General features: G+C 17.4%; 3 protein-coding genes across 3 annotated transcripts, besides 39 other annotated features; 1 reads left to right on the top strand and 2 right to left on the bottom strand. All coding sequences in view use genetic code 6, as the record gives it.

The window, feature by feature from the left end:
* Positions 1 to 296: 296 nt before the first annotated feature.
* IMG5_143990 (ubiquitin carboxyl-terminal family 1 protein, putative) lies at positions 297 to 1,007 on the top strand (the record flags this gene model as incomplete). The annotated part of the gene is made up of 1 exon (XM_004031212.1): positions 297 to 1,007. One exon carries the CDS (start codon positions 297 to 299, stop codon positions 1,005 to 1,007), a length of 711 nt encoding a protein of 236 aa, XP_004031260.1.
* Positions 1,008 to 1,100: 93 nt separating this feature from the next.
* Positions 1,101 to 1,151: a microsatellite.
* Positions 1,145 to 1,208: a microsatellite.
* A 70-nt stretch (positions 1,209 to 1,278) lies between these two features.
* Positions 1,279 to 1,326: a microsatellite.
* A 249-nt stretch (positions 1,327 to 1,575) lies between these two features.
* Positions 1,576 to 1,635: a microsatellite.
* A 704-nt stretch (positions 1,636 to 2,339) lies between these two features.
* Positions 2,340 to 2,396: a microsatellite.
* A 556-nt stretch (positions 2,397 to 2,952) lies between these two features.
* Positions 2,953 to 2,989: a microsatellite.
* A 213-nt stretch (positions 2,990 to 3,202) lies between these two features.
* Positions 3,203 to 3,251: a microsatellite.
* An 889-nt stretch (positions 3,252 to 4,140) lies between these two features.
* Positions 4,141 to 4,183: a microsatellite.
* Positions 4,141 to 4,185: a microsatellite.
* Positions 4,186 to 4,809: 624 nt separating this feature from the next.
* Positions 4,810 to 4,849: a microsatellite.
* A 251-nt stretch (positions 4,850 to 5,100) lies between these two features.
* Positions 5,101 to 5,155: a microsatellite.
* Positions 5,156 to 6,802: 1,647 nt separating this feature from the next.
* Positions 6,803 to 6,906: a microsatellite.
* Positions 6,842 to 6,909: a microsatellite.
* Positions 6,882 to 7,003: a microsatellite.
* Positions 6,934 to 7,032: a microsatellite.
* Positions 7,033 to 7,103: 71 nt separating this feature from the next.
* Positions 7,104 to 7,185: a microsatellite.
* Positions 7,107 to 7,235: a microsatellite.
* Positions 7,115 to 7,185: a microsatellite.
* Positions 7,236 to 7,274: 39 nt separating the features above from the next.
* Positions 7,275 to 7,355: a microsatellite.
* Positions 7,356 to 7,743: 388 nt separating this feature from the next.
* Positions 7,744 to 7,782: a microsatellite.
* A 2,158-nt stretch (positions 7,783 to 9,940) lies between these two features.
* Positions 9,941 to 10,013: a microsatellite.
* Positions 9,973 to 10,021: a microsatellite.
* A 141-nt stretch (positions 10,022 to 10,162) lies between these two features.
* Positions 10,163 to 14,041, bottom strand: IMG5_143980 (protein kinase domain protein; the record flags this gene model as incomplete). The annotated part of the gene is made up of 6 exons (XM_004031211.1): positions 10,163 to 10,189; positions 10,610 to 10,631; positions 10,728 to 10,731; positions 11,285 to 11,293; positions 11,788 to 12,021; positions 12,886 to 14,041. 6 exons carry the CDS (start codon positions 14,039 to 14,041, stop codon positions 10,163 to 10,165), a joined length of 1,452 nt encoding a protein of 483 aa, XP_004031259.1.
* Positions 11,358 to 11,411: a microsatellite.
* Positions 12,108 to 12,151: a microsatellite.
* Positions 12,119 to 12,175: a microsatellite.
* Positions 12,123 to 12,175: a microsatellite.
* Positions 12,127 to 12,177: a microsatellite.
* Positions 14,042 to 16,456: 2,415 nt separating the features above from the next.
* Positions 16,457 to 16,523: a microsatellite.
* Positions 16,479 to 16,531: a microsatellite.
* A 66-nt stretch (positions 16,532 to 16,597) lies between these two features.
* Positions 16,598 to 16,663: a microsatellite.
* Positions 16,608 to 16,664: a microsatellite.
* A 393-nt stretch (positions 16,665 to 17,057) lies between these two features.
* Positions 17,058 to 17,174: a microsatellite.
* Positions 17,058 to 17,195: a microsatellite.
* Positions 17,196 to 17,712: 517 nt separating this feature from the next.
* Positions 17,713 to 17,776: a microsatellite.
* Positions 17,720 to 17,777: a microsatellite.
* Positions 17,727 to 17,786: a microsatellite.
* A 676-nt stretch (positions 17,787 to 18,462) lies between these two features.
* Positions 18,463 to 18,512: a microsatellite.
* Positions 18,513 to 20,230: 1,718 nt separating this feature from the next.
* Positions 20,231 to 25,192, bottom strand: IMG5_143970 (hypothetical protein; the record flags this gene model as incomplete). The annotated part of the gene is made up of 8 exons (XM_004031210.1): positions 20,231 to 20,260; positions 20,547 to 21,071; positions 21,267 to 21,757; positions 21,822 to 22,655; positions 22,937 to 23,625; positions 23,742 to 23,976; positions 24,027 to 24,446; positions 24,682 to 25,192. The coding sequence occupies 8 exons, from the start codon at positions 25,190 to 25,192 to the stop codon at positions 20,231 to 20,233; spliced, it is 3,735 nt and encodes a 1,244-aa protein (XP_004031258.1).
* Positions 23,633 to 23,738: a microsatellite.
* Positions 24,496 to 24,533: a microsatellite.
* Positions 25,193 to 26,066: the final 874 nt, after the last annotated feature.

Genomic DNA, 26,066 nt, shown 5'->3' with positions numbered 1-26,066 from the left:
TAAAAATTAAATAAAAAATAAGTAAATATATATATGTTATACGAAATAATATCAATAAAAAGCTTTAAATAATTTCATAATTTTCTTCATTTATAGAATTTAAATAATCAATTCCATCATAAAGATTACTAAAATTTTATTAAAAAAATATTACTTAAGAAAAAAAAAAAATTATAAAAAAATATCCAAAAAGTGGATTATAATAAAAATATTTATTTCTTATTAAATAAAAATACAAATAAAAGAAAACAAAATTTTTATATATATATAAAATAAAAAAATAAATAATCATGAATATGTTCCCTGATCAATAAAACGAACATGATAATTGGTTTCCTTTAGAATCAAATCCTGATGTAATAAACCCTTATATTTAAAACTTAGGATTCGATACATCTAAGTATTAATGGGTAGATTTAATGTCTACTGAAGACTGGGCGTAAGAAATGCTTCCAAAACCATGTGTTGCAGTTGTATTTTTATTCCCAATAACCGAAAACACAATTAAATATGACTAAGAAGAGGAAAAAAAATAGCAATAAGTAGACGCTAAAGTATACTTTATGAAATAATTTGCTAGAAATGCTTGCGGTACAGTCGGTGTAATGCACGCAATGTTAAATATGATAGAATAGCATCCTGAATTGGCCAAAAAAGATTCGATTTTGGAAAAATTTTATGCACAAACTTCCACTATGACCCCTGAATAAAGAGGTAACTATTTTTTATAATGTAAAGAATTAAAGCATCAACATTGCGAGGCTGTAGAATAGGGATAAGCGTAAATGTAAGAAGATGTAAATACACATTTTGTATGTTTTATAGAAAAAAATGGACATATTTACGAACTTGATGGAAGAAAAAAAAGTCCAGTTAATCACGGAAATAGTAATAGTGAAAATTTCTTAAAAGATGCTTGTATTTTAGCTAAAAAATTAATGGAAAGAGACCCATAATAAGTTAATTTTACAATATTGGCTTTATGTAAAGCTGAATAATAAATATGATTTATTTATATTATGAATATATTTTTTTATATGTATTTTTTCATTTTTTGTTTTTTCATACTGATAAAAATTATTGTCTTGTTAACTATTCTTTAGATTTTTCATCTTCTAATATAGATTTTCGATTTTCTTATATTGATTTTTAAGATTTAATCGATTTTTGAGGTTTTTAAGGTTAAATTAATTTTTGAGATTTTTAAGAAGAACTAGATTTTTGTTGATTTAATGATTAAGATGACTTTTATGATTTTTGAATTTAATTTTCAAGTTCTTTTTAATTATTATATAATTATTAATTTTCTATTAATTTTTAATTTTCCTAAAATGGTTTTTAAATTTTATCGGATTTTTCTTATTATTAGGATTTTTAAAATTAGTTTTAAGTTTTCTATACTAGTTCTTCTTCTTCTTCTAAATATTTAAGGTATTCTTATCTTTAAATAATAGATATGTTATTTTATTATTTTATTAGTAAATAAGTTATTAAAAGATTACATTTTTCATTAATTATAACTTCTTTCTATAAATTCCAACTAACTTTAATATATTTATAAATAAATGCATATTAATATATATATATATATATATATATATATATATATATATATATATATATATATATATATATTACCTTTATCATATGATAATTAATTTTAATTATTAACATAAAATTATATTTTCAAAATATTTATTAGATTTTCAAGTTATTGTTGCATGTCGTTCCATTATTAATGTACTTTGTAATCTTATAAGAATTAATCCATTATAATTAAATGTATTTATTCAGTTTTTGGATTTTTGAATTATTTAAATATAAACTTTAATTATTTTTCTTCATTATTTAATATACATGCAATAATTCCTTTATTTTAGGAAATCATTTTATATTTAAACGGTGATATAATACTATTTTTTTTTTATAAATTATCCAGTTTATTATTTTAAAGCTCTAAAAAATATTCTTCAAAAGGCTGTTCGACTTAAAAAACATTGTATTATTATTAAAATAAATGCACTTGTATTCCTTCTAAATGCTGATTTGTCTTAATAATTATTTAAAGTCCATTTTGTAGTAAATATATATATTTTTTTTTACAATCAAGTACTATATTAGGCTTTATTTATTTATAAACGAAAGGAATAGTATCTAAAATCATATTTTTTTTAACGTTTATAAAACTAATGTACAATTCATGTTAATTTTCTTAAAAATCTATGAAAATAAATTTCATTATATATGTTTTTTAGTCGAATTCGCATTAAATTTTTCCTTTTTGAAGTTGAGTGAAATCTTCGTTATTTTTGCATTTTATAACGAAGTTTTATTAAATATTAAATAATTATTTTATTTCTTTTTTTTTTAAATAATATTTTCTTTTTCTTTTTTTTCATATTTTGGCAAAAATTATTCGGTAATAAAAACTTGCTTTTTTTAAGGAAATTCGGCTTATTATTTCTAAAGATTTTCTTTGTGAATTTAATTAAAATCCTTCTAACTGTACACAAAAAGTCTATTTTATTCCTCATTTTCCCTCTCATATTCTTAATGTTTATTTGCTGCTTCTATTATAGGTTCTGGAAAAAGAACTTTAGGTGTATTTTTAGTACTTGTAGCTAATTTTTGCCTTTTGGAAGTTATTTGCAATAGCTATTAGGCTGAAAAAGGTCTATTTATTTCTATTTTTTAAAGAAGTGATTATTTTTAAACTAGTCTCTATGTTTAATAATTAAAATTTTTAAAAGGAGAATATGATTATTCAGTACTTTATCCGAATTTTTAGAAAGATAAAATATTTTACTTTTTTTATAGTTAGGGTTTTTATAAACCTAATTGTATAATTTTATACGAATTTATTTATTTTTATCTAGTATTGTATCATTTTCTTAGAAACATTTTTATCCTATTTATAAATTTTATCTGATTTATCTTTTTATTTATTTAAACATATATATGTATATATAATATTATATATATATATATAAAAATTACTAAGGAAGTTAAATAATTTTCATTTAATCTTAATAATCATTCCATATGAAATCAATATTTTTTTATTTGTTATATACTTTTGGTTTTAATTTATTTTAATCTTCGTTGGTTTCTATATTTTTTATTTAAAAATCTAGTTTTTTATAATTTATTTTTGATAACTAATTAAAAAAAAAAAAAATATAAATAAGTATATGTTTAAATTTATATATATATATATATATATATATTTTTATATTTATATTTATATATATTCATACTTTTTTAGTTTCTTCATAAGATTAAGTAAATTAAATAGTCAATGGATGTTCATTTCCTAAATACTATTCGGAAATAATTACTGAATTATTTAAATTTTATACGCTTTTTTCCATTTATTTAATATTATAATACTAAGTACCTAAATTATAATAAGAAATTGCCAATTAAGTAGCAACATTTTAAAACTGATCATTTTTTTATTTATAAAGTTTATCAAATTACATTTAAAGTTCATTTATGCCTATTTAGCAATATTTAATAGATTCAACATGTCTTTATAAATATATATATATATTATTAAAAAAAATACCTCCCCATTTCACTTAAAATAGCACTTTTATTTAAATAAGTAATTCCTAAATGACACTTTAGGCCGTTTTCATTTATTAATTATAGAGTTTTTTCTATTAATTTTAATGCTCGGCGAATATCTTTTGATTTACGATAATAACAACTTAGATTGTTATATGCTAGTACTTGTTATTCTAGAAATCCGGGGTAAATTTGTAAATATATATCACATTGGTTTAATATTAATATAGTTCTATCCATTTTTTCTTCATTTAAATTTAATATTGCGATTTCATTGATTTAATTTATTATGTTTGTGAAATTTTAATTAAAATCATTGTTATATGTAGTATAATATAATTATAAATCTAATTTATATTATATTGTTTTTGATATTTTTTAAAAAGTTTACTTTATCTAATAGTTTAAAATAAAATATCTAATTATGATGAGAAATCTTGCATTTACTAAAGTGCATTAGCTATTTCTTCCTTTATTTATTCTTGTTTTGGAATATTTTAAGGAGATTATATATTATTATTGTTTTCAATTTCAATTATTTTAGAATTATTAAGTATATAATCATATTTCATTTTTTTGTTATATTTTTTTGTTATTTTTTTGTTATTTTTTTTTTTGTAAAAAAAAAAAAAAAAGTAATTTTTTTTTAATAATAAATTGATTGAATATTTATATATATGTATTTTTTATAAAAATTTGATTATTTTTAAGTGTTTATTTATATTTCATTTTAAATTAAATAAAAAATATGAAACTTTTAATAAATACTTAACAACATTTTATCTTTAATTCATATTAAAAAATTATAGATAATATAAAAATATAAATTAAAAAAAATTCTATAAAAAATAAGAGGAGATTTTTATAAATTTTAAATGAATTTTTTACTCTCAATATATAAAAAAAAAATAGATTTTATTATTTAACTTACTTTAAAATATTTTTTTTTATTTTTTGTTAAAATATATCATTTATAAAAATTTTTAAGTTTTTTTTTTTTTATTTTCGAAATTATAAATCCTATGGATTTTTTAGAAAAATAGCTTAAAACATAATACATAAAAAAGTTAAATTTAGAAAAATAAAAATGTTATTTAGAAAATAAATTAAATGCGAATAAATTTGTTGAATGTACTCATTAACTTGTAGAATAATATAAAAAAAACTAATATAAAATTAAATATGCGATTATTTTTTTCGGAAAAAACATTTAATAATGCTAATAAAGCAAAGATTAGGATGAATGTAAGAAAAAAATAAATGAATAAATAAAAAAATATAAGTTTTTTTGATAAATATATAAAATTTGAAAATAATTTTAAAAAAATAATACTTTTTAAATAAAATAATTAAATATTTTTTATCAAAAAATATGAATTTTTTATAATTTTATATTATATAATATAATTAAATGACACTTATTATTTTAATTATAATGTTTTCTTTATTTATTAAATTTAACTAATTTTATGGTAATTATAACAAAGCATTCAATATTTTATTTATTATTAAAAATATTAATGAAACCTTTATATATATGTATAAATATATATATATATATAATATATATATATATATATATATAATTATTTTATTTATTTTCTCTATTATTAATTTTCGCTAAATAATAAATTTTTTAATTTATTTAAAAAAAAAAATACTTATATTTAAAATAAAAATTATAAAAAATGAATGAACTAAAGGTATATTTAAAGTAAATATATATAAAAAAAAATTTATTAGAATAAATATAAATTATTATATTTAAAACTATTTTAATATATCATTTTGATATATTATATATTTTATATGTATTTTTTTGGTTAATATAATGTATTTATTTATTTCTCCTTGCCCATATTTATTCGATTGAATTTTTTTTTTGTTAGAAAACAATTATCCAATAAAAAAAATAAAATGTGTGTATAATTATTACACGGAAACTTATTAATTCGAATATACAAATAAAAATAATAAATTAAAATTAAATTTTTTAATTTTTGGAATATAATAATAAAAATGCTTTAATATTTATATATAGAAATTAAAAAAAATAAAACATATTATATATTTTGTTTAAAAACACTTAAAAATAATTTAAAAAAAAAAATATTAAAAAACTTAAAAAAAAATAAGAATATTATATATATATATATAATATATAAAAATAAATGAGTTCCAATATTTTTTAATCTCAAGTCCAATAAACCCCTAATATATTCAACCAAGGTTAACAAGCCAATAATATATTTTCCCAAAATAAACCCATTTAACAGTATTCCCAAAATAACTTTAATAATATGGTATAAAACCCATAAACAAACAATCAAGCAAACATTTTTAGCTAAAACCCAAACAACATGGGTTTAAATAACAACAGTAATATATTTTTAATAAATTAACAAAAATAATAATAAATAAATAATCCTTAATTTGTACAAAGCTAATAATAAATAGGCTCCTATAGAGGTAAATATGAGTAAACAAAATCTTCTATGCAAGACACATCAACTACGAATCCGGGTATATTAATGAATACTAATATTTAGTTTTGTAAAGGATTTGAAAACATGAACCATTTGCTTTTACGTTTGGAAGACTATTATAATATTAGAAAATAATAAATATATGATGAGGATAGATAAAGAATTGCTTAGTGTATTTAATTAAATGCATTTAATCCTTAATTAATTTAAAATAGTGATTAATTAGAACCTGTTAAGTCTCAACTTATTATGGAAGTAATTAAAATGACTACTAGTTAATACTTAAATAATAATAATAATAATATGCAAAAAGGGAATGTATTTTAAAATAATTAGAATACTGTTCATCCTATGATATAAAGTTAGAATAATAACAATAATCCGATGTTCAATTAGAATTAGAACATTACTAGTAATAACAATATTTTTTAAAATTAAACTTAAAGCCAAAATAATAATATTTTTAGCTAGAATTAAAATCCATTATAAATTGAAAATAATAATGTTTTTAATAATAATTAAATGCCTTTTAAACCAAACGATAATACTATAGGAGGAAATAACTAAAATATTTTTAATAATTAAAATAATAGAAATATTTATATGGGAAATAATTAAAATAATTCGAATAATATTTTCACAAGCCAAAATAATAACAATATTAATACTAATAATAATTCGAATAATTTTTTTTAAGCAAATAATAATAATATTTAAGCGAAAAATATTATTGGGGAAAATTCTGGTAATATTTTTAATAACAGTAATAATACTACTCAAATGAATAATAATAACATTTTTAATAATAATATAAATAGTAATAGTAATAATAATAATATTTTTAATAACAATAACAATCAAAATAATTTTATAAACGATAATAGTAATAATATTTTTAATAAAAATACATAAAACAATTTTTAAAATAACAATAATATTTTTAATAATAGTAATAATAATTTTATGAATAATAGTATTGGAGTAACTTAATTCCCAAATAATAATAATTTGTCTGGCAATGCTATATTTAATAATAATAACCTTAATTAAAATAATGGTAATATATTATAAAATAATAATAATAATATATTACCAACAAATAATAATAATATATTTTCAAATAATAATATGGCTAATAATAATTAAAAAAATAATAGTAGTAATATATTTCAAAATAATGTTAATAGTAATGCAGATCCAAGCAAAATATTTAATGGAAATAATACAAATAATATAATAAATAATAATAATAATAATAATAATAATAATAATAATAATAATAATATAATAATAATAATATGTTTTTTAGATAAAATTAATAAAATCTTAATTCACAAAGCTAAAATATATTTTAAAATAATTAGGGTACTCCTGTTTAAAATTCAAACAATTTATTTATGAATAATACAATGTAAAATAATAATAATAGTAATAATATTTTTACAAATAATCAAAACAATTTATTTAATAATTAAATTAATAATAATTTGAATTCAGTTTCAAATACTTTAGTTCCAATTGTAGATAATAATCTGTAATAATAAGACAATACTTTATATAATTATTAAAGTAAACTTTAATTATCAATTCCGAAATTTACCGATTATATGGGAAAATTCGAAAGAGAAGAAAGACAGTATGAATATGATTTTAAATGTTATTTTAAGTAAAAAAGAGAAAGAGAAGTAAAAAATAAAAATAAAAAAAAAAAAACATCAAAAAAAAAGCTTTTAATATAAGAGACATTTCTATATTAAAAAAGTGTTCCTTAATAATAATTTTCAAAAAGAATTCAATAATTTGAGCCTACTTTTAGTTATTTCGATAAAGAAAATAATATAATTAAAAAGGCTTAGAAGGAAAAAGAGGCTTGGAAAGATTACACATATGTAATACGAATGGATTGTTTGACTTTATAAAATGAAGAATTTACACTTTTTAATGAATTTAAATCTTATGATAGAATTCGTGATATAGTAGAATTCGCCCAAAACGAACTTTTAGCTAATTCTTAAATGGAATCAGACGGAAGGCCTATTTTCGCTTAAACTTATTTTCTAGGAAAATCTTTAAATGATAGTGCTTAGATGATATTTTAAATTGCGAAAAATTAAAACGGATGCACAAATCTAAGTTTTGAAATAATTTTTAATTACGATTCTGCTCCATATATGATTAAAAGTAATTATATCCTAAAACCTAATCTTAAATTTTTAAGTGGATTGAAAGAAGAGTAATTAAAGAGAATTCGAAATTTTTCTGTAGAAAATGAATATGCGAAATTGGAATGGTTAGAACCTGTTGATTTAAATGAATGCAATATTGATAAAGTTTATTTTTTATATAATCGATATTTTTTGTTTTATTAAATATAATTTTATTTTTGTTTTTAGGTAATTAAACTTGATAGAGATTAAGTAGCTGTTTATCCAAAAGATTAATTTAAAGATGATGAAATTCCCTAAAGAGGAACTTTATTAAATAAAAAATGTAGGATTACTTATAAAAATTAAAATATTTTGGGTGATTCCGATGATGAATAAAAAGTAGAATCTATTGTTTAATAAATTACTTAAGAATGCAAAATTAAAGGAAATTGTAGGTTTATTGATATCGATTAAAAATAAAAATAATGGATTATAGATGTTGATTATTTTGTTTGATAAATTTAACGTCATGATTTTTTATAAAATAATAATATAAATTAATAAGTTTTATATTGTTTTTTTATGTTTATAAATTTTGAGTTTATTATAAAAATATTTTTAATATAAATATTAATAATTAAATAATATTTTATTTATTTATAAAATATAAAATTTAAGACATAAATAATTTCAAATTATAAAATATTTCAAATAAAATATAAAAAATAGGAAGAAGAATGCTTTTTTTATTATTATTTAATAATATAAATTTAATTAAATAAATAAAAATCTTTAAAATATAATACTAATATTATTCTTATTATTTACACACTTTTATGTTTAATTTAGATATTTTATTTATATAATAATGCTTTCTATTGTAAATGTATTTATTTTCACTAAAAAATAACATTCAATATCCTTAAATATATATATAAAAATATTTGGTATATTAATTATATTAAATATAATTTAAAGAATTATTAAAAAATATGTATTTAATCATCATTTATTTATTATTTAATTATTAAAATTTTAATATTATAATTTATATTTTAGGATTTTTAATAAACTTTATAATATTGAAATATAATAATATTTTATATATATTTTTATTATTAAATATTTTTTTTATCATTCCATTAATTATCTATAAAATAGCTTTTCAATTAATACTAATTTACTACTAAAAAAGTAGTTATATTATTTTAATAATTAGATTTTTATTTATTAAAAAAATCCAAATTTATTATGTATTTTTATTTTAAAAATATTATAAAATATATTTTTATTTACGAAAACATTTATTTTATTAGAATAAATATAGAATTATTTATTTAAATTTTATTAATTTCTAGAATATAAATATTGATAAATTTACATACATATGATTTTATACATTTTTTTATATATTTTATGTTTTTGTTCAATATATAAATAATATTAGAATTAATAGAATAATCATATTTATTCTTATTTGTAATGAAAATTTATATAGTTCTTCTATTAAAATAAAAAATAATATACTATTAATTTTTAATAGTTTTTACCTTCACATTATAAAAATATGTCAGTCATTTTTTTGCTTTATCATTTGTAACATAATTTTTACACTTTTTTAATTACTAGAGCATTTACTCAGGAGTTTATATTTTTTAAATAGTTTATTCAGTTTATATGTTTCTTCTTAATAATTTATTTCCAAAATCTTAATAATTTTTATTATTAATTTGATTATCATTAAATTTTTAATTAGTATTTTGATTATAATTTTTATTAGCATTTTCATTAGATTTTTCATTTGCATTTTTGTTAGATACTTCATATGCATCTATAAGTAGAAACTGTAATAACATTTAGAAAGCTCTTCTATTTAAGTTGAACAGTCATCATCGCATTTATTCTAAAGTTCTTTAACTTTTATTTATTATTCTTTAATACATGTATTTAATTTATGCATCATTTATATCTATTCTGGAGTTAATTCTTTATAAAAATATTAAAATATATTATATTATGTAATAATTTTATATTACATTATTAGAAACAAAAGTTTAATAAAAGTAATAAATATATTAAGTGAGTTATTTTTTAATTCATTGTTTGTTTGATTTTATAATGTTTTATATATTTTTATTAAGTATTTAAAATCAAATTAAATTTAAAAAGAAATATAATATTTTTTTCATAAAATAAGAAATTTCATACTTGTAAATATATAAACTAAATGAATACATTTTTAATATATTGAATAAATATTAATTTTAATATATATTTATTATAAAATATTATATATAAATTTAAGTTTTTTTATATAATCAATATATTGAATTTTTTATTATTTATAAGAGAAACACTATATAGTATAAATTATATATTATTTTATAAAAAAATTAGAATATTTACATTATTGTCATAATTGAACATTCTAAAATAAAAATATTTATAAAAATTAGTTAAAAATTTTTAAAATAAAATAAATATATATATATTTGATAATAATAAATATAAATATATATATTACTTACCTAAAATTATAATTATTATTAATAATAAATTTTTTAATATAAAAATATATTAATTCTTAATTAAATTTTGATTTTTGTCTAAATTAAAATTATATTTTAAAGATATTAAATAAAATTATTAATTATTTAAATAAATATTGTTTATAATTCAATCTTTTATATTTTATAAATATAAATTATTTAAAAAACAACTGATTAACATTATTTATTATATATTTTTTCTTAATTTACATACTATCTAACATAAAATCTATCATATAATTAAATCAATAAAAAAATTAAGATATTAAATATAATAATAGTATTAATTATTTAATTTTATATATTTTTTTTGAATAAAAAAATAAATATTAAAAATAATACAACACGTAAAATATTTTAATCTTTAATAATATATTTATAATATAAATTATTATTAATTAAAACATATTATATTCCTAAACATTAAGATAAGCATTATAATAATTTTTAAACTTATTTATATTAAATCATAATAATATGAAATATTTATCAATGCATTTTTATAAAAAGATATAAATATTAAATTGATTACATTAAAATTCTTTAATTATATATAAAAAAAATAAAGAGAAAATATTAAGAATATATGTATATGTAATATATTTTTAATATATTTAAGCTTTATTCATTAATTATTTATATATTTATTAATTAATATAAACTTTACAAATTATCAGTCATCTTTTTATAAAACGTGCTTTTTTTAAATAGGTTTTCTTTATTAGAAATTCAAACTTTTCTATTTAAAATTATCAGAGTTCCCTTTTCTTTCTATTACTTTTTCTACTCCTTTACTTTTTTCTAATTAAGTTCTATAAAACTCCTATTCTTTTTTTGCTACATTTAATTCGTTTTTAATTTTTCTTTTCTAACTTTTTCGTCATATGCAAGTTTTTCTGTAAGATTTTCCCATTTAAATTTCGGCAAATATTTTATATTCCATAAATCTTCGCTATAAAAAGATCTTTAACTATTCACTTTTTTATACATATATATATATATATATATATTTTTTTATAATATAATTTAATTTACTCATCTTCGAACAATTTAAAGATTTTGCAGATAATTTTGCTATCCTTTTATCTTAAAATTCAACCCAACCTTCGGTATATCTTCTTTTTTTATTTCCTCCCATTTTAACTCTAAATTTACGCTTATTATCATCTTCAGCAGCTAAATATATTCTTAAAACTCCATAAGACTCTAATAATTTTCTTATTTAATTTGCTTTCATATATGGAGGGATTCTAGATAGATAACAAACGCCTTTATATATATATATATATAATATTTTTATTACTTATTTGATATAAAATACCTTTTTATTTTTATTATTTATTATATTATTCAACTTTCTTTAGCATTTTTTATTTTTCTTTTTCATTATTTTATTTTTGTTATTTCTCTTTTTCATTATTTTCTATTAATAACTTTTCATCTTCTTCGTTTTACATTTAATTTTCTTCTTCCTCTTAAATTTCATAATCACTAAGACCTAAATCACTTAGAATTTCAGCGTTTAACTTAACCATAATTATTTTTAAATTAAATATAAAATAATATATTTATAGTATAAATTAATTATTAAAAATAAATATAAGGACAAATATATATTTAATTTTTAAAATATAATTAATCAACCTATTTATTCAATGAATTCTTCTAATTCAATTTTACCGTTTTAATTTTTATCAAAAATACTAAAAATATAATTAAGTTCTTAAATTTAAATACATTCATCAATAATTTTCATTAATTATGAGAACTCTTCCATTACAATATATTATTATTGTTTAGATTTTTGCATATTTTTAAAAATGGTTTTTACATTAACATTATTATCTTTACAAATCCTTTTTATTTCACTAATTATTTTCTTTGCTTTTTCCTATAATAAATACTATTTATTATCATTATTTTATATTCCATAACTAATTATTTTATAAAATTCATCAAAAGATATGTTTCCATCTTTATTAATATCAAATTTATCAAAGCATTCTTAAATTTCCGCTAATTTAATTGCCGGAGCAACGACTTTTATTAATTTCTCAAATTCTTCCCTATCCAATGTTCCTCTTTTATTCCTATCAAAATCCGCAAAAATCTGCTTAAGATTTAAATTATTACACTTAATAATTTCCTTTAAATCAGTAATAATCGAAGAAACTCTATCTTCAATATCACAGAAGTCATATTGACAAAAAACATTCTAAAATTCCAATATACTAACTTTATTATCATGTGAAGAATCCACAATAGTAAAAATATAGTTGCTTTCAAAAGAAGTAATTCTAGGGTCTATATTACTTAAAAGTTAAAAAAACTCGCCTTAGTCTAATGTGCCTCCTCCATCAGTATCAAATTTATTAAAAACATCTTAAATATTTAAATTATGTGCTTATACGATTTCCTACATAGATCGTAATATTTTCTTCGCTTTTTCATCTAAAAGAATTTCCGGTTTTTCTATTTGCCCTCCGTCTCTATTTATTATTTAATGCTTAAATACTTCATCCCATCCAATTCTTTATTTCTCGTCTATAGTAAGACATTACTTAATAAAGTTTTTCGTTTAAGACCCTATAGGTTTATCATAAGGGAATCTCAAAGGTAAATTATATATATTTTTGAGAAAACTTTTGATATCTCTTGCTGGCCAAGGTGTTTTTCCAAAAAGCATTTCATAAAACATCATTCCAATTGACCATAGATCACTTTTAGCAGTATAAGGTTTATTTTCTAATAATTAAGGAGCCATATATAATGGAGTTCCCACACAATCTCTTAATAGGAATCTACCTTCTAAATCTGCTTTTGTGGCAAATCCAAAATCTGCAACTTTAAAAATATTATTTTTTACAAGACAATTTTCCGGTTTTACATCTCTATGTATATATCCTTTATTTACCAGATCTTTAAAACCAATCATTAATTAATTTAAGACTTCTAAAGAATCCGATTCAGCTAGTTTTCCTCCTTTTTTTGTTATATATTTCCTCAAATCGCCACCTTCGCAAAATTCGAGAATTATATAAGTGGTTTTGGGTGTATTTATGTATTCTATTAATTATACTACATGCATACTAGTTAATTATTTCATAATGTTTATTTCATTTTTTAATGAATCCAACATATATTTATCTTAAAAGTGCTTCATGTCCATCACTTTTATAGCATATGTTTCGTTGTTTTTGATACTTTTGCATTTGTAAACTTTGCCGAAAGTACCTTCTCCTAAGTAACTTTTGTTGTCCCAGATAAAATCGCCTTATTGGAAAGACATATTTATTTTTTTACTTTTTTTTTATGTGTGTGAGTAGCTGTTTTTTATATTTTATTTTATTTTTTTAAAAAAAAATTAATATCAATTAATTTTTTTTTTAATAAAGAATATTTTTTTTTTAAATTTTTACTAAAAATATACATATTAATTGTGTAAAAAAAATGAACTAAAATATATAATAATATCAATAAAAACTAGAAAAAAGACTATAAAACATGCAAATGTACGATACCTACCCCACAACATAAAAAACTATAGATTAGCTATCTCAAATCTTAAGTTAGAAAATCTAAAAAATTAATAGAAAAAATGAAAACATCTAAATAGAAATTCCAAATGCTCTATATTCACTATAATAATAAGGATATGAATATAATAATATAGAAAAAAAAATGAGAGAAATCAGAACATAAACTGTTTAACTTTTTTAAGAAAAAAAACCTTTGGAAAATCGTCCTTATTTTTTGAATTTGAAAAAATCGGATTAAGGGATAGAAGAGTATATAGATTTAACAACAAAGTTTTTTATTGAAAATCATTTGGAATATGCTAGAGGATGTACTAAATTTAAAAAAGAGGCTTTTAATATTCGCTTTAGTAAATTAGTTGAGGAAGTTTAAAGCAATAAAAATGAAACTTTTATAGAAAATTAAAATTAGGATTCTTAAGAGGAATATGAGGAAAATGAAGAAAACTATTTAAATTTGTAGAATTATATTAGTTTATAAAAGAACTAACTTTTTTGTAAAGAATGCTGTATTTTTTCAAAAAACTATAAGGAAATTTGGTGTTTTTTTGAGTATTTATTTATTCATGAAAGTTTATAAAATTTAAAAATTTTAAGATTTTTATAAGAAAAATGTGTATCTTTTTCTAAAAAAGAAAGCTTGATTTTAGAAAATACACCGGTAAATTTAGAGAGGATTTAAGGTTTTTTGACAGTATCGTTTTGGCATGATATTTATGTGCTTTTTAGGAAAGGAAATTATAAAAATATTATATAACATTGTGAAAAAAGGAAAAATAATTATGAAACTGTAAATAGATTTTTGAGTGATTTTCTTTGTTGGGAATCTTAAAATCTCGAATAGATTAAACCTAAGACTTTTTAAAATAAAATTTAAAATGATATGGATACATTTTTATTTTAAATTTATAATATAATGGATAAAAATATTAAAAAAATTAACTTTCTTTTACTCAAAAATCCCTATGATTTTGTTTGGGTTTATGTAATGATCTTTGGGGAAAAGGAAGGGATTTAAAAAGCCATTGAAGAAAAAGGTTAGTATGTTTTTACGAATAATTTAAGTAAGGAAGAAAGACTTCTTGTTTAGGTGATTTGTGGACAATATGTATAGTTTGTATAAAATCTTTTGTAATTATAAAGTTAGAAATAAATAAGTTTTAATGAAATGATTAATTTTGCTTTGCTTTTATTTTCTAATAGAATGATAAAAAATGAAGAATAAATCTCTTAAATAGAATAAATATATAATTATTCATTTATGCATGCATCTTATATATTAGAAAAATATAATTGTCCTTATTTTGCTTTCCTTTTTTTATGGCATATAAACGGTTAGAATATTTCTATAGAATTATTTTTAGAAATTCTTTTAAATTTTAAATATGGTTCGATGGTTTTTTTGAATAGAAAAAATAAATTTTTAGATGAGAAATTCATAGATTAGGATTTTTTTGAAGATTAGGTTAAAAATTTAAAGTTTTTTATAGAAAACAAATTTTCTTGGAATTCTCTTGCATAAAAATTTGCGGAAAAATATTTAAAAAAAAGGATTATGGGGAAATTCCTTTCTAAATATTGGAAGAAACGAAATGTTTTGAAAGTTTAGTTGATTTTTTGTGTTAAAAATATGTATAAATTATTAATGCTTTTAAATGTAAATAATAAGAAGAAAATTAAATAGCTTTAAAAAAATATGCGCTAAAATATTAATAATCGAAAAATATTTAGTAAAAATAATGCTTTTTGTTAATTTTTTTGTATTAATTTTAATAATTAAATCAGTTTTTTTAAGAAAAAAATGTTGAAATAATTTAGCATAATTTAGATTTGATTTCAAACTCGAATTTTATATTAAAAAAGGAAGAAAATAAAACAAATTTTAATATTTTTTGGGAATTTTTAAGTTTTTAAAAATATGAAAAATGTTATTTTGAATTCGTCTATGTAATTTATTAATCGATGATTTTTATATTTTAGTAGTAAAAAGAAATTTTAAAAAATAAAAAAACTATGAATAAATATAGGTAGATTTTATAAGCTTTGGATTTATTTTATTCCGAAAAATACGAAGATATTTAGGAAAATTATACTTATTTGGAAGAACCTAAGCAAATTGCAAAATAAATACTTGAATATGAAAATATTTGATACTTTTATTTATATTATTTATATATAGATAATTTAATTTATATAAAATAGTTTTTTATATATATATATGTTTTTTTATTATATGTAAAATATAAGTATTAATTATTTTTTAATTTAGTTAGGAATAATATAATTTATATCAGTATATAAAAGGCTTTAATATTTTTCTTATAAAAATTAAAATAGATTTTTATAAAAATAAAAAATCAATTTTATATAAAAATAGTTCAACTTTTATTTATATAAAATAAAAGAATTTTTTGTTAAAAAAAAAAAAAACAACAACAACAAACACAAATGAAATAATTAAATAGAGTTTTTATTTTTAGTTCATTTTTTTTACTAACTATAATAAATCCATCTTCAACTTATTATTATGAACGTTTTTCTTCTTAATTTTTCGATTTCTTTTCTTAAGTAATATTATCTTGTAATTCGATTGGCTTTTTATTCTTTTAGTCTTTTACTTCCGTCCAATTAGTATTTTCTTGGTGGACTTTTTAATTTTTAGTAACTAAAGGAACTTTTTCTTCATTATTTTCAGAATCGTTTTATTATTTTTAATTTTTGTCTTTCTTTTGGTTTACCTTTTTGATTGTTTCAGTTTGATTCTTTTAATTTTTTCTTCTTTTTTTTCTTATATTTTTTCTTCTGTTTTTCCTTATTTTTTTTCTTATATTTTTTCTTCTTTTTTTCCTTATTTTTTTTCTTCTTTTTTTTCTTCTTTTTTTTCTTGTTTATTTTCTTCTGTTTTTTATACATTTATTTTATCTTCTTATTTATTTTATGGACTTTATTTAGCTTTTTCAGTTTTTTTTAGTTTTTATCTACTTCCTTTATTAGCTTTTCAACCTATTATGAGTAATTTTAGAATTTATTATCATCAACTTTCATTAATAAAGCATATAAAACTAAAATAAATCCAAATGCTGAAGCTATTATTAAACCTATTCCTATTTAATTTTAATTTACTTAAGTTTATAAAACATAATTTATTATCAAAGGACTTAAAGTAGTCAAAATTACAATTGATAATATTGTTTTTATAATTCTCTCATTATCAAAATACATTCCAAATCTTTATTCATATATAAATATATATATATATTTTTATAAAATTATACTTTTTCATTTTCTTTTCATTTTCTGGTGTATTGTTAGTTTGATTTTTTTCTTGACTTTTTGAAGACATATTATTATATTAACTCTTTTTAAAAATACTAAAACAAAATATATAAAAATATGTTATTTAAATTTATTTCTATTATTTATAATATAAATTAATACAAAATATATATATTTAATAAAAAAATATCTAAATAAAAAAAAAATATATATATGTAAAAATATTTATTTTTTTGTTAAAATTAAATGATATTAAACATAATAAAAATAAAATAAAATAATTTATAATAAAATAAAAATTATTAACTGTAATAAAAATATTTTATTTTTTATTAAAATTATTACAAAATATTTAAAAGGTTAATATAAGTTATTAAAATGACATCTTTGTGTTTATAAAAATTTCCTGTTCATCAAACATTTTATGATATATTATATGATTTTCTACGCGAAATTTTACGTTAATAACCAGAAGATATAATAAATTTTGGTGCAGAATATTTTGAACATAAAGCATTAGGCAAAGATTATGTGCCTTATAATAAATAAAATGATAATTAAGCTATATAAAAACAATATAAAGCAGCTCCTCATGAATACGACTGTGCGTAGGCTTAAGAATCAGTATAAAATTATAATTATTAAAACTCTCAAGAAATAGAAGTAGATGAAAAAGAAATAGAATTTGAGAAAAGCATTAATACAATGTGTTATGCTACTGAAAAGTTAATTGCAAAATAATATTTAGGAGATTTAGGTGAAAAAAAAATTTTGGAATAAGCAATAGAATGTTAAAATGATAAAAGTGAAAAAGGTGTAATAACAAATTAATGAATATAAATTAAAATTAGTCAAAAAGATATAAAAGTAGGATAATAAAAAAAATTATAATAAAAAAATATATATATATATATATATATATATATATATATATATATATATATATATTTACTTTTTTTATATATTTATATTTATAATCAATAAGATTTAAAATATAATAAGAAATGTTTTTTTAAACTCCTATATTTTAAATTTTTTTTATATTTAAATAAATGTATTTTTAATGCATTATATATTTATTATTTTTATTTATTTATTTAAAAATCTTTTTTTCTAAATTATTTTTATTTAAAGTTTTAAAAGTATTAAGATTTTAAAATTTAAATAAATTATAATTTTAAATATATTAATTTTTTTTTTTTTATATCAAAAATAGTAAACTTATTTATTAATGTAAAATTAATGAATTTTAATATTTTTTTTAAAAAAAATTTAAATTAATACATATTATTTTAAATTTATTAATTTGAATCTTATCGCTTTTTTTTTATAATAAAATAATGAAAAAATATAGTCAACACTAAAATAGTTCATTAAATAAAAGAAAAATTTTCCAAAACGATGATAATATTAGTTAATATTCAAAAAGTAATACAACATTAGAAATATGTAAATAAAGCGAATAAAAAAGATTAAAATAAATGGAAGAAATAATTTAAAAGCAACAAATTCAAATAAATGAATTAGAATAATTGAAGAATTTTAATTAAAAGACCTATTAGATTGAAATAGATGATGTAAAGAAGCATTTCGAATTCAAAATTTAAGAGTATATTGATATATGTTAATAATATTAAGTTGAAATCAAAAATTTAAAAGAAAATTAATAAATAATGTAAGAATAAATCTAATAAAAAAATGATAAAATACAAAATTTAGAAGAACAAAATAAGAAATTCGAAAAAAATTGTATAGAAAACGAAATTATAGTTTAAAACTTATTAAATGAAAAGTATATAAAATAATTATTTTTTATTTTTAATTAGTTTTTTTATATAAATAAAAAGAGAAAATTCAAAATAATTAGATAAATAAGAAACGAATACAACTTAAAAATCATTAAATTAAGAGGAATATTAATACTATAGTAATTTTTAAAAAACAAAAGAAAATAAATCATAAAAAATAATTAAAAAAAATGAAAATAATATTCCTTATAATATATAATAGCTTATTTTAAATAATACTTAAAATATAATAATGAACAAATTTGAGAATTATAGTAATAGAATAGAAACTGAATTTAATAAAACTATATAAATCTAATAAGAAAATAATAATTTTATTTAAAATAATAAGCACATAGAAAATATTCATGAAAAAACTATTGAAAATAATAAAGATAAAGCTATTGAAAACACTAGAACTTAAAATAACTTTTAATAAAAAAAGCACTTTCCACCATCAATACCGACTAAAAAACCATAAATTAATGTATAAAATTATAGATATAACTCTTTAAAAAATATTACTTAATAAAGTTCTTTTGAAATATAAAAATAAATAAATATTTTGTAGAATTATAAATGAAAAATTATATACATGCATATATATCTTATACTAAAAATAAATATAATATAAAATCATTTTTAGTTTTAATAATAATAAAAAAAAATTGATTATATTAAGTAAATTAAAATGAATTATAATTAATCAAGAAAAATTTATACTTAATATTAATAATATTTTTTTATATAAAAAATAAATAAAAAGTAATCATTTTTTTGCTAATAATTTCGGATTAAATAAATTCTAAGGATCTTCTTTAATTAACCACAATCTATTTGCTTTTTCTTCAATTTTTCCTCCACATTTTAAACCTAATCTCATGAGTTCATTTTTAAGATAAGCATCTCCTAAATTAATTAAATCTTAAATAGAATTCATTTTTTCTAGTTCAATTTAAGGAAAGGAGTCATTTTATTATATAGCAACTAATTTTTATTCTTTTTATTATTCTTATTATAAATTTTTTTATAAATTATCATTTTCTATGATTTCTTAAGGTTTGACTTTTTTGGGAATTTAAAATTAAAATTCATCATTATTATTCTAATCCTAAGAAGGTGAAGTGGATTTTTCAGAATTATTTTTTTTACAATTTAAAACCTATTTTAATGCTTTTTGAATTGAATTTTCTACTTTTTCGCATTTTTCTTTATAGTCATTTTTAACAACATAACCAAAGTTTTTTTCTCCATTTATTTTTTGCATTTCTTTATATTCTTCAAGTTCCTTATCGATTTTTTCTTGTTCTTATTTTTATTTCTTGTAAAATTTTATCAGATTTTTTTCGTTATTAATGTCACGGATTCTTCGTCCATCCAAACTTCGAGAAGCATCCCAATTCGTTATTTTTTTTTGGGACATAGCTTCTTTTTTCATTTAAGAACCAAAACCACCTTTACCTCCATTTAACTTAGGAAATATTTTTAAATTTTGGAGGTTATTTTGGTTATTTAAGACTAATGTGCCTAATATTGGTTTGTTATTTAGTGTAAAAAATAAATTATTTGTGTCTAGGTGCTCCAATATTTTGGTTTTCAGGTCTTTAAGATGGGAAAAGAGGATTTCCAAAGGAGTTGTTGGGCTTTTTATTGAAAATGAAAATGTTTAACAGAATGGAGATGATATTAATATTTGAGACATATTTTTTTAAGTTCTTTACTTTTTATTTAATTTATTTTTTTAAAACGAAAAAAAAATTATTATTTATTATACATATTAAAAAAAAATATTATTATATTATTATTATTCAATATGATTCTATAATAAATTCTTGAATAATGTTTTATAATTATTTTTAATTTTCCTTTTTTTATTTTTTTAAAAAATAATGCTTTTGTAAATAATATTTTTTACTTCTAACATAGAGTGTCCTCCATTAACATATTTAATTTTTCTTATTGATTTTTTTTCATTTAACTTTTTCATCATCAAGTTAGCTTAGAAATTTTAATTTTCATCTTTTTTTGATTTTAACAAAAATTCGCTCTAATTAATATTTACAACGCAATTTTTCAATGAATGTACTATAAAACAAGGTATAGCCACTTTTTCGAATCTATCTTTCATAATATAAGATTATAGGATTCCTTTAATTATCGTTATCCTACCTTAGTTTAGTATAGGATTATTTTCCATTTTATTTTTAAGTTATTCATCTGTAAGAGCATTCGAATTTACAATTACGGAGAAATAATTGAAAGCCAAATCGTTCATATCTTCAGGACAACTTTCAAATATTTCAAGGGATTTTGTAAGGGTGTCTTTTAAAATATTATCTACTTCAGCAAATGAATTTATTAAAAGTAATGAATTCAAATTAGGTAAATTTCCATAGCAACAAACCACTTTTTTTCAACAAAAAATAAAATAGATTATAAATATTAAAAATACATATTTAAATTTAATTACTATAACTTTATAGAATGAAACCTCCATATCCAAATCCTATAAATTTAAATTTATCATATTAAGTACTAATGAGTTTTTCTTCATTTAATTTAAATATTAATTTATCAATAACTTCTAATTAAAATATATTTGTATAAATTAAATCTTGATTGAATATAGTATAAGCTTATCCTGGTAAGTTTAAAAGCAAAACTTTAGTATTTTAATTTAAGCTTATTATTTATTAAAAAATATGCCTATATTCTACAAAACTATCAAAGAAATCATGCAAAAATACAATTATATCATAAGATTTTTGTTTATTTTCTTCTTCATCTTAATCTCCAGCAAGCTTGCTTTACTAATTAGCTACTTTAATATTATTAGTATTTTAATTTTCGTTTGTAATATTTTCTTATAATAAACAATAAGGAATAGCTGTACTTTCGTCAATTATTAAAAAACTCATGTCCTAAGTGTTTTGTTAAGAAGGCATTTCGTAACCCATTTAATTACATACTTAATCTAAAGTAATTGAAGGTAAAAAAGATATATCTAATTCATCATAAAAAGGTTTTATTGGCGAAGAAAGCTTATATATTAAAAATTAAATTTAAATATTGTTAATATAATAAATTTGGTATTTATTATATAAATATCCGACGACAACAACAAACATATACATATTTTTTATTTTATTTTTCAAAAAATTTACTTTAAATTTAGATAGTTATCTTAAGTGTTAAAAATTTGTATGATTATAATATAGACTAGCGGTTTATATTAAATAAGGATTCTACTAAAGATTTATATGTTACTCAAGTTTATTCTAAAGTGCTTTCCTCATCTAACTATCTGAAGCTATTTTTTTCCTCAAAGCTTTTTTTCTTCTGTTATTTTATAAAGTTAGAAAGATTCGGCATTTATATCTTTTCTTATGAATTCTTTATTACTTTTTAACAAATTTATATTCTATTTTTTAAATAATAAAATTTATATTTATAAAAATATTTTTAAAAATAAAATATCAACCGTTCTTTTTTAAGCTTTAAATTAATTTAATTCATTAATTCCATCTTATTTTATTTCTTCAGGTTCTTTATAAAGATTTTTTAAATTTTCATAATTTAAGAAACCTATTTTTTATTTTTTAGTTTAAAAAGAATAAATAATGATATAAAAACCTAAAGTGAGTCTATTTGTTTCAATATCTTTTCTTGAATTTATAAGTAATTTATATTTTTAAGAAGGAATATATTAAGTTAAAATCATCTTATGCTAAGTTTCTATTTCACTGTCTTTATAAACGCTTGGATTTTTAGAAATTTTCGAGCAAACTCTATTAGGTTTATGAGTAATTCCAATTTTGAATTGCTTTTGAGTTTAAAAATACGTCTATGATTTGGAGCTCATTATACTTTCTTTTTGAATTTATTTTTGTTGTTTTTCAAAGTGTTTCGTTACTAAGGAATATATTACGAAACATTGTTTGCATATTTTAATTCTTTTATATAGGTTTTCGTAATTGTCAGCCTACTTATTCTTGTTTTTAAATGGATATTCTGTACTCTCATCAATGTTCTTGAAATTTTCATCGTTTTAGTATTCATATTTTTATTTTACAATAGAAGAATCAGATTAGAATATTTTATTTTTTAATAAAATTGAGATTACTTCGCTTGAGTTTTGCCGAGTTTTTAATACTAGTTAGTTTGAGATTTCGTAAGGAAGAGATATTGATATGTTATCAATGTTTTTGGTTTAATTAAGTTATATTTTTTTTTTTTAATCTTCTATACTAAACATTTACATTGCTAAAGGTCCACTATTAAATATTATATATATATATATATATATATATATATATATATATATATATATATATATATATATTTAAAATTATATATATTCATATATTTATAAAAATATATACTATATTACTTATTCTTTTCTAACATTTCATAATTGCAAAAATCTCCTCCACATTTTTCAATTCGCATTTTTTTATAAAGAATTGATGAATATGTTTTATCATCTTAGTGTATTTATTTTGGTAATTCAACTTATAATCCATTTACTTTTATTGGACAAGGCCTTTTTGTTTATTTTGTTATTTTATAAAATTCGTTAAAATCCATATCTTTTGATTCTTTTATAACTTCGAAATCATACGGAGCTTTTGAATTATAATTTTTATTTTATTTTAACTCATATTTATTTATTTACCGTATGAATATACTTCAATATAAAAATATTTGATTCCAATAAAAAAAGGTTCATTATTTATATTTACTAAATATTTTGGAACAAATTTTCTTATTTTTAATTTATAAGATTTTTCAATAAATTCAACTAATTTTAATGTAATCTTTATTAAAAATATTAAAAGAAATATTTAAATATATATATTTTAATTTACTTCAGTTAATTTATTATTTAGGCCTTAATTAAAACTCCTAAAATAGGTAATATTTGCAATTTATTTATTAGTTTCTTTTTTAGTTGTTTCCTCTTCATTATACTTTTTTTATAATTACAGTGGAGTTTAATTCTTACTTTTTTTTATAATAATTGATTTTTTATAAAACTTGAAATTTAAAGGAACAGTATTTTCATCATGTCTATATTCCACATAAAAAACTTCATCTGCCAAAAAAAGTAAAAAATACTTAATATATATCAATTGTTTATGGATTTTTTTATTTTTTCTTTAATTTTTTATTTTTTCTTTAAATATTTTATAAAAACTTAATCAACAAAAAGAAAAAAATGAATAGGCCTTATTTTTTTTATGATTAATTTTTAAAAAATATTAAAGAAAAAATAAAAAATTCCGTAAACAATTTGTATATGCAAACATACAAATATATAAAATAATTACTAGATTTAGGATCTAATATATTATCGACATCTGCAATATTATGATTTAAATATTATTAAATAACAGAAACACTACTTCCTTGTTTTCCATCAACAAAAAGTTTAACTAAATCTCGGCTATTAATTATTTCGGTTTTTTTATCTATATATCGTATAAAGCAAACAGGAACATGGCTTTGATTTTTTTTACAATAATCAGTTAACGACGATAAATTATCTATTCTATATTCTTTTGGTATTGGAGGATGTATTAAAAATTTGCATATTTCTAATAAATTTAATTTTTCGGTGTTTTTTGTCAATATGAGGGGTGTTTTATGATTTTTGGAATTAAAAAACCAATTTGTTGGATTTCCAGATTCAAATATTATACTATGGGGTATTATTATGTCACTTTTATATTTTTTTTTCTTGAATATTTCAAAAAAATATGTGTTAGATTTTAATTGAATAAAATTTTCATCTCTTTTATCTTTTAAAGGATCTATTAATTTTGTTTTTGCATATTTCATTTTTTTATAATTTTTTTAAAGAAACTGTTTTATTTTTTATTATTTTTCTTGATATATATATATTTTATTTATTTCAAATACAAATTTTATTTTTTAATTTTGTTTAAAATTTCAAATAAACAATAAAACAATAAATAAATATGAATTAAAAAAAAGAAAAATAGTACATTTAGTAAATATAAAACCTTGAATAGCAAATAGAGAATTTTAAAAAATCGAATATTTAATAGGAATAATATATTGAATAATTATATAATTAAATAAAAAAATATATTGAATTGATTGATTATTCTATGAAACTTTTATATAAACTAAATGAAGTAATATTTTATTTAACGTATTTTTATTAAATATCGAAAAAATTAAAAGTTTATGAAAAACAAATGCGATGAAGCGTAAAAATATTATGAATCTTAAACTTAAAATATGACTTAAAAATAAAAATAAATAATTTAAGGTATTTATATCTATATTATATATTTTATTTATTTAAAAAGAATTAAATTAGAGTTATTAAATAATTTATCCAAAGCTTGAAAATTTAAAAAATGTAGAAAAATACCAAATTTTAGGAGAAGATACTTAAGAAACTATAGTAAATAAAATTTAAGAATTAGCAAAAACAGTAGTAGAAAATATTAAATAAATAAGTTAAAATACTTTAATTTGTTAGAAGTAGAAATACATATATATATATATATATATATAAATATTAAATGTTTAGTAAAAAAAGATTAAAATGTCATATAATATATTAAATGTTAAATAATACAAAATGTAATAAAAAGAGTTCGCTTGTACTTCTCATGAAATGTGGTTAGAAGTAATTTATAAATTGGTAGTATATTGCACGTCAGTAAATTAATGTAAATTT

Source organism: Ichthyophthirius multifiliis (genome assembly GCF_000220395.1).
Source record: "Ichthyophthirius multifiliis unplaced genomic scaffold scaff_1120509251119, whole genome shotgun sequence".
Classification (NCBI taxonomy): Eukaryota; Ciliophora; class Oligohymenophorea; order Hymenostomatida; genus Ichthyophthirius; species Ichthyophthirius multifiliis.
This window is presented reverse-complemented; position numbering and strand designations above follow the sequence as displayed.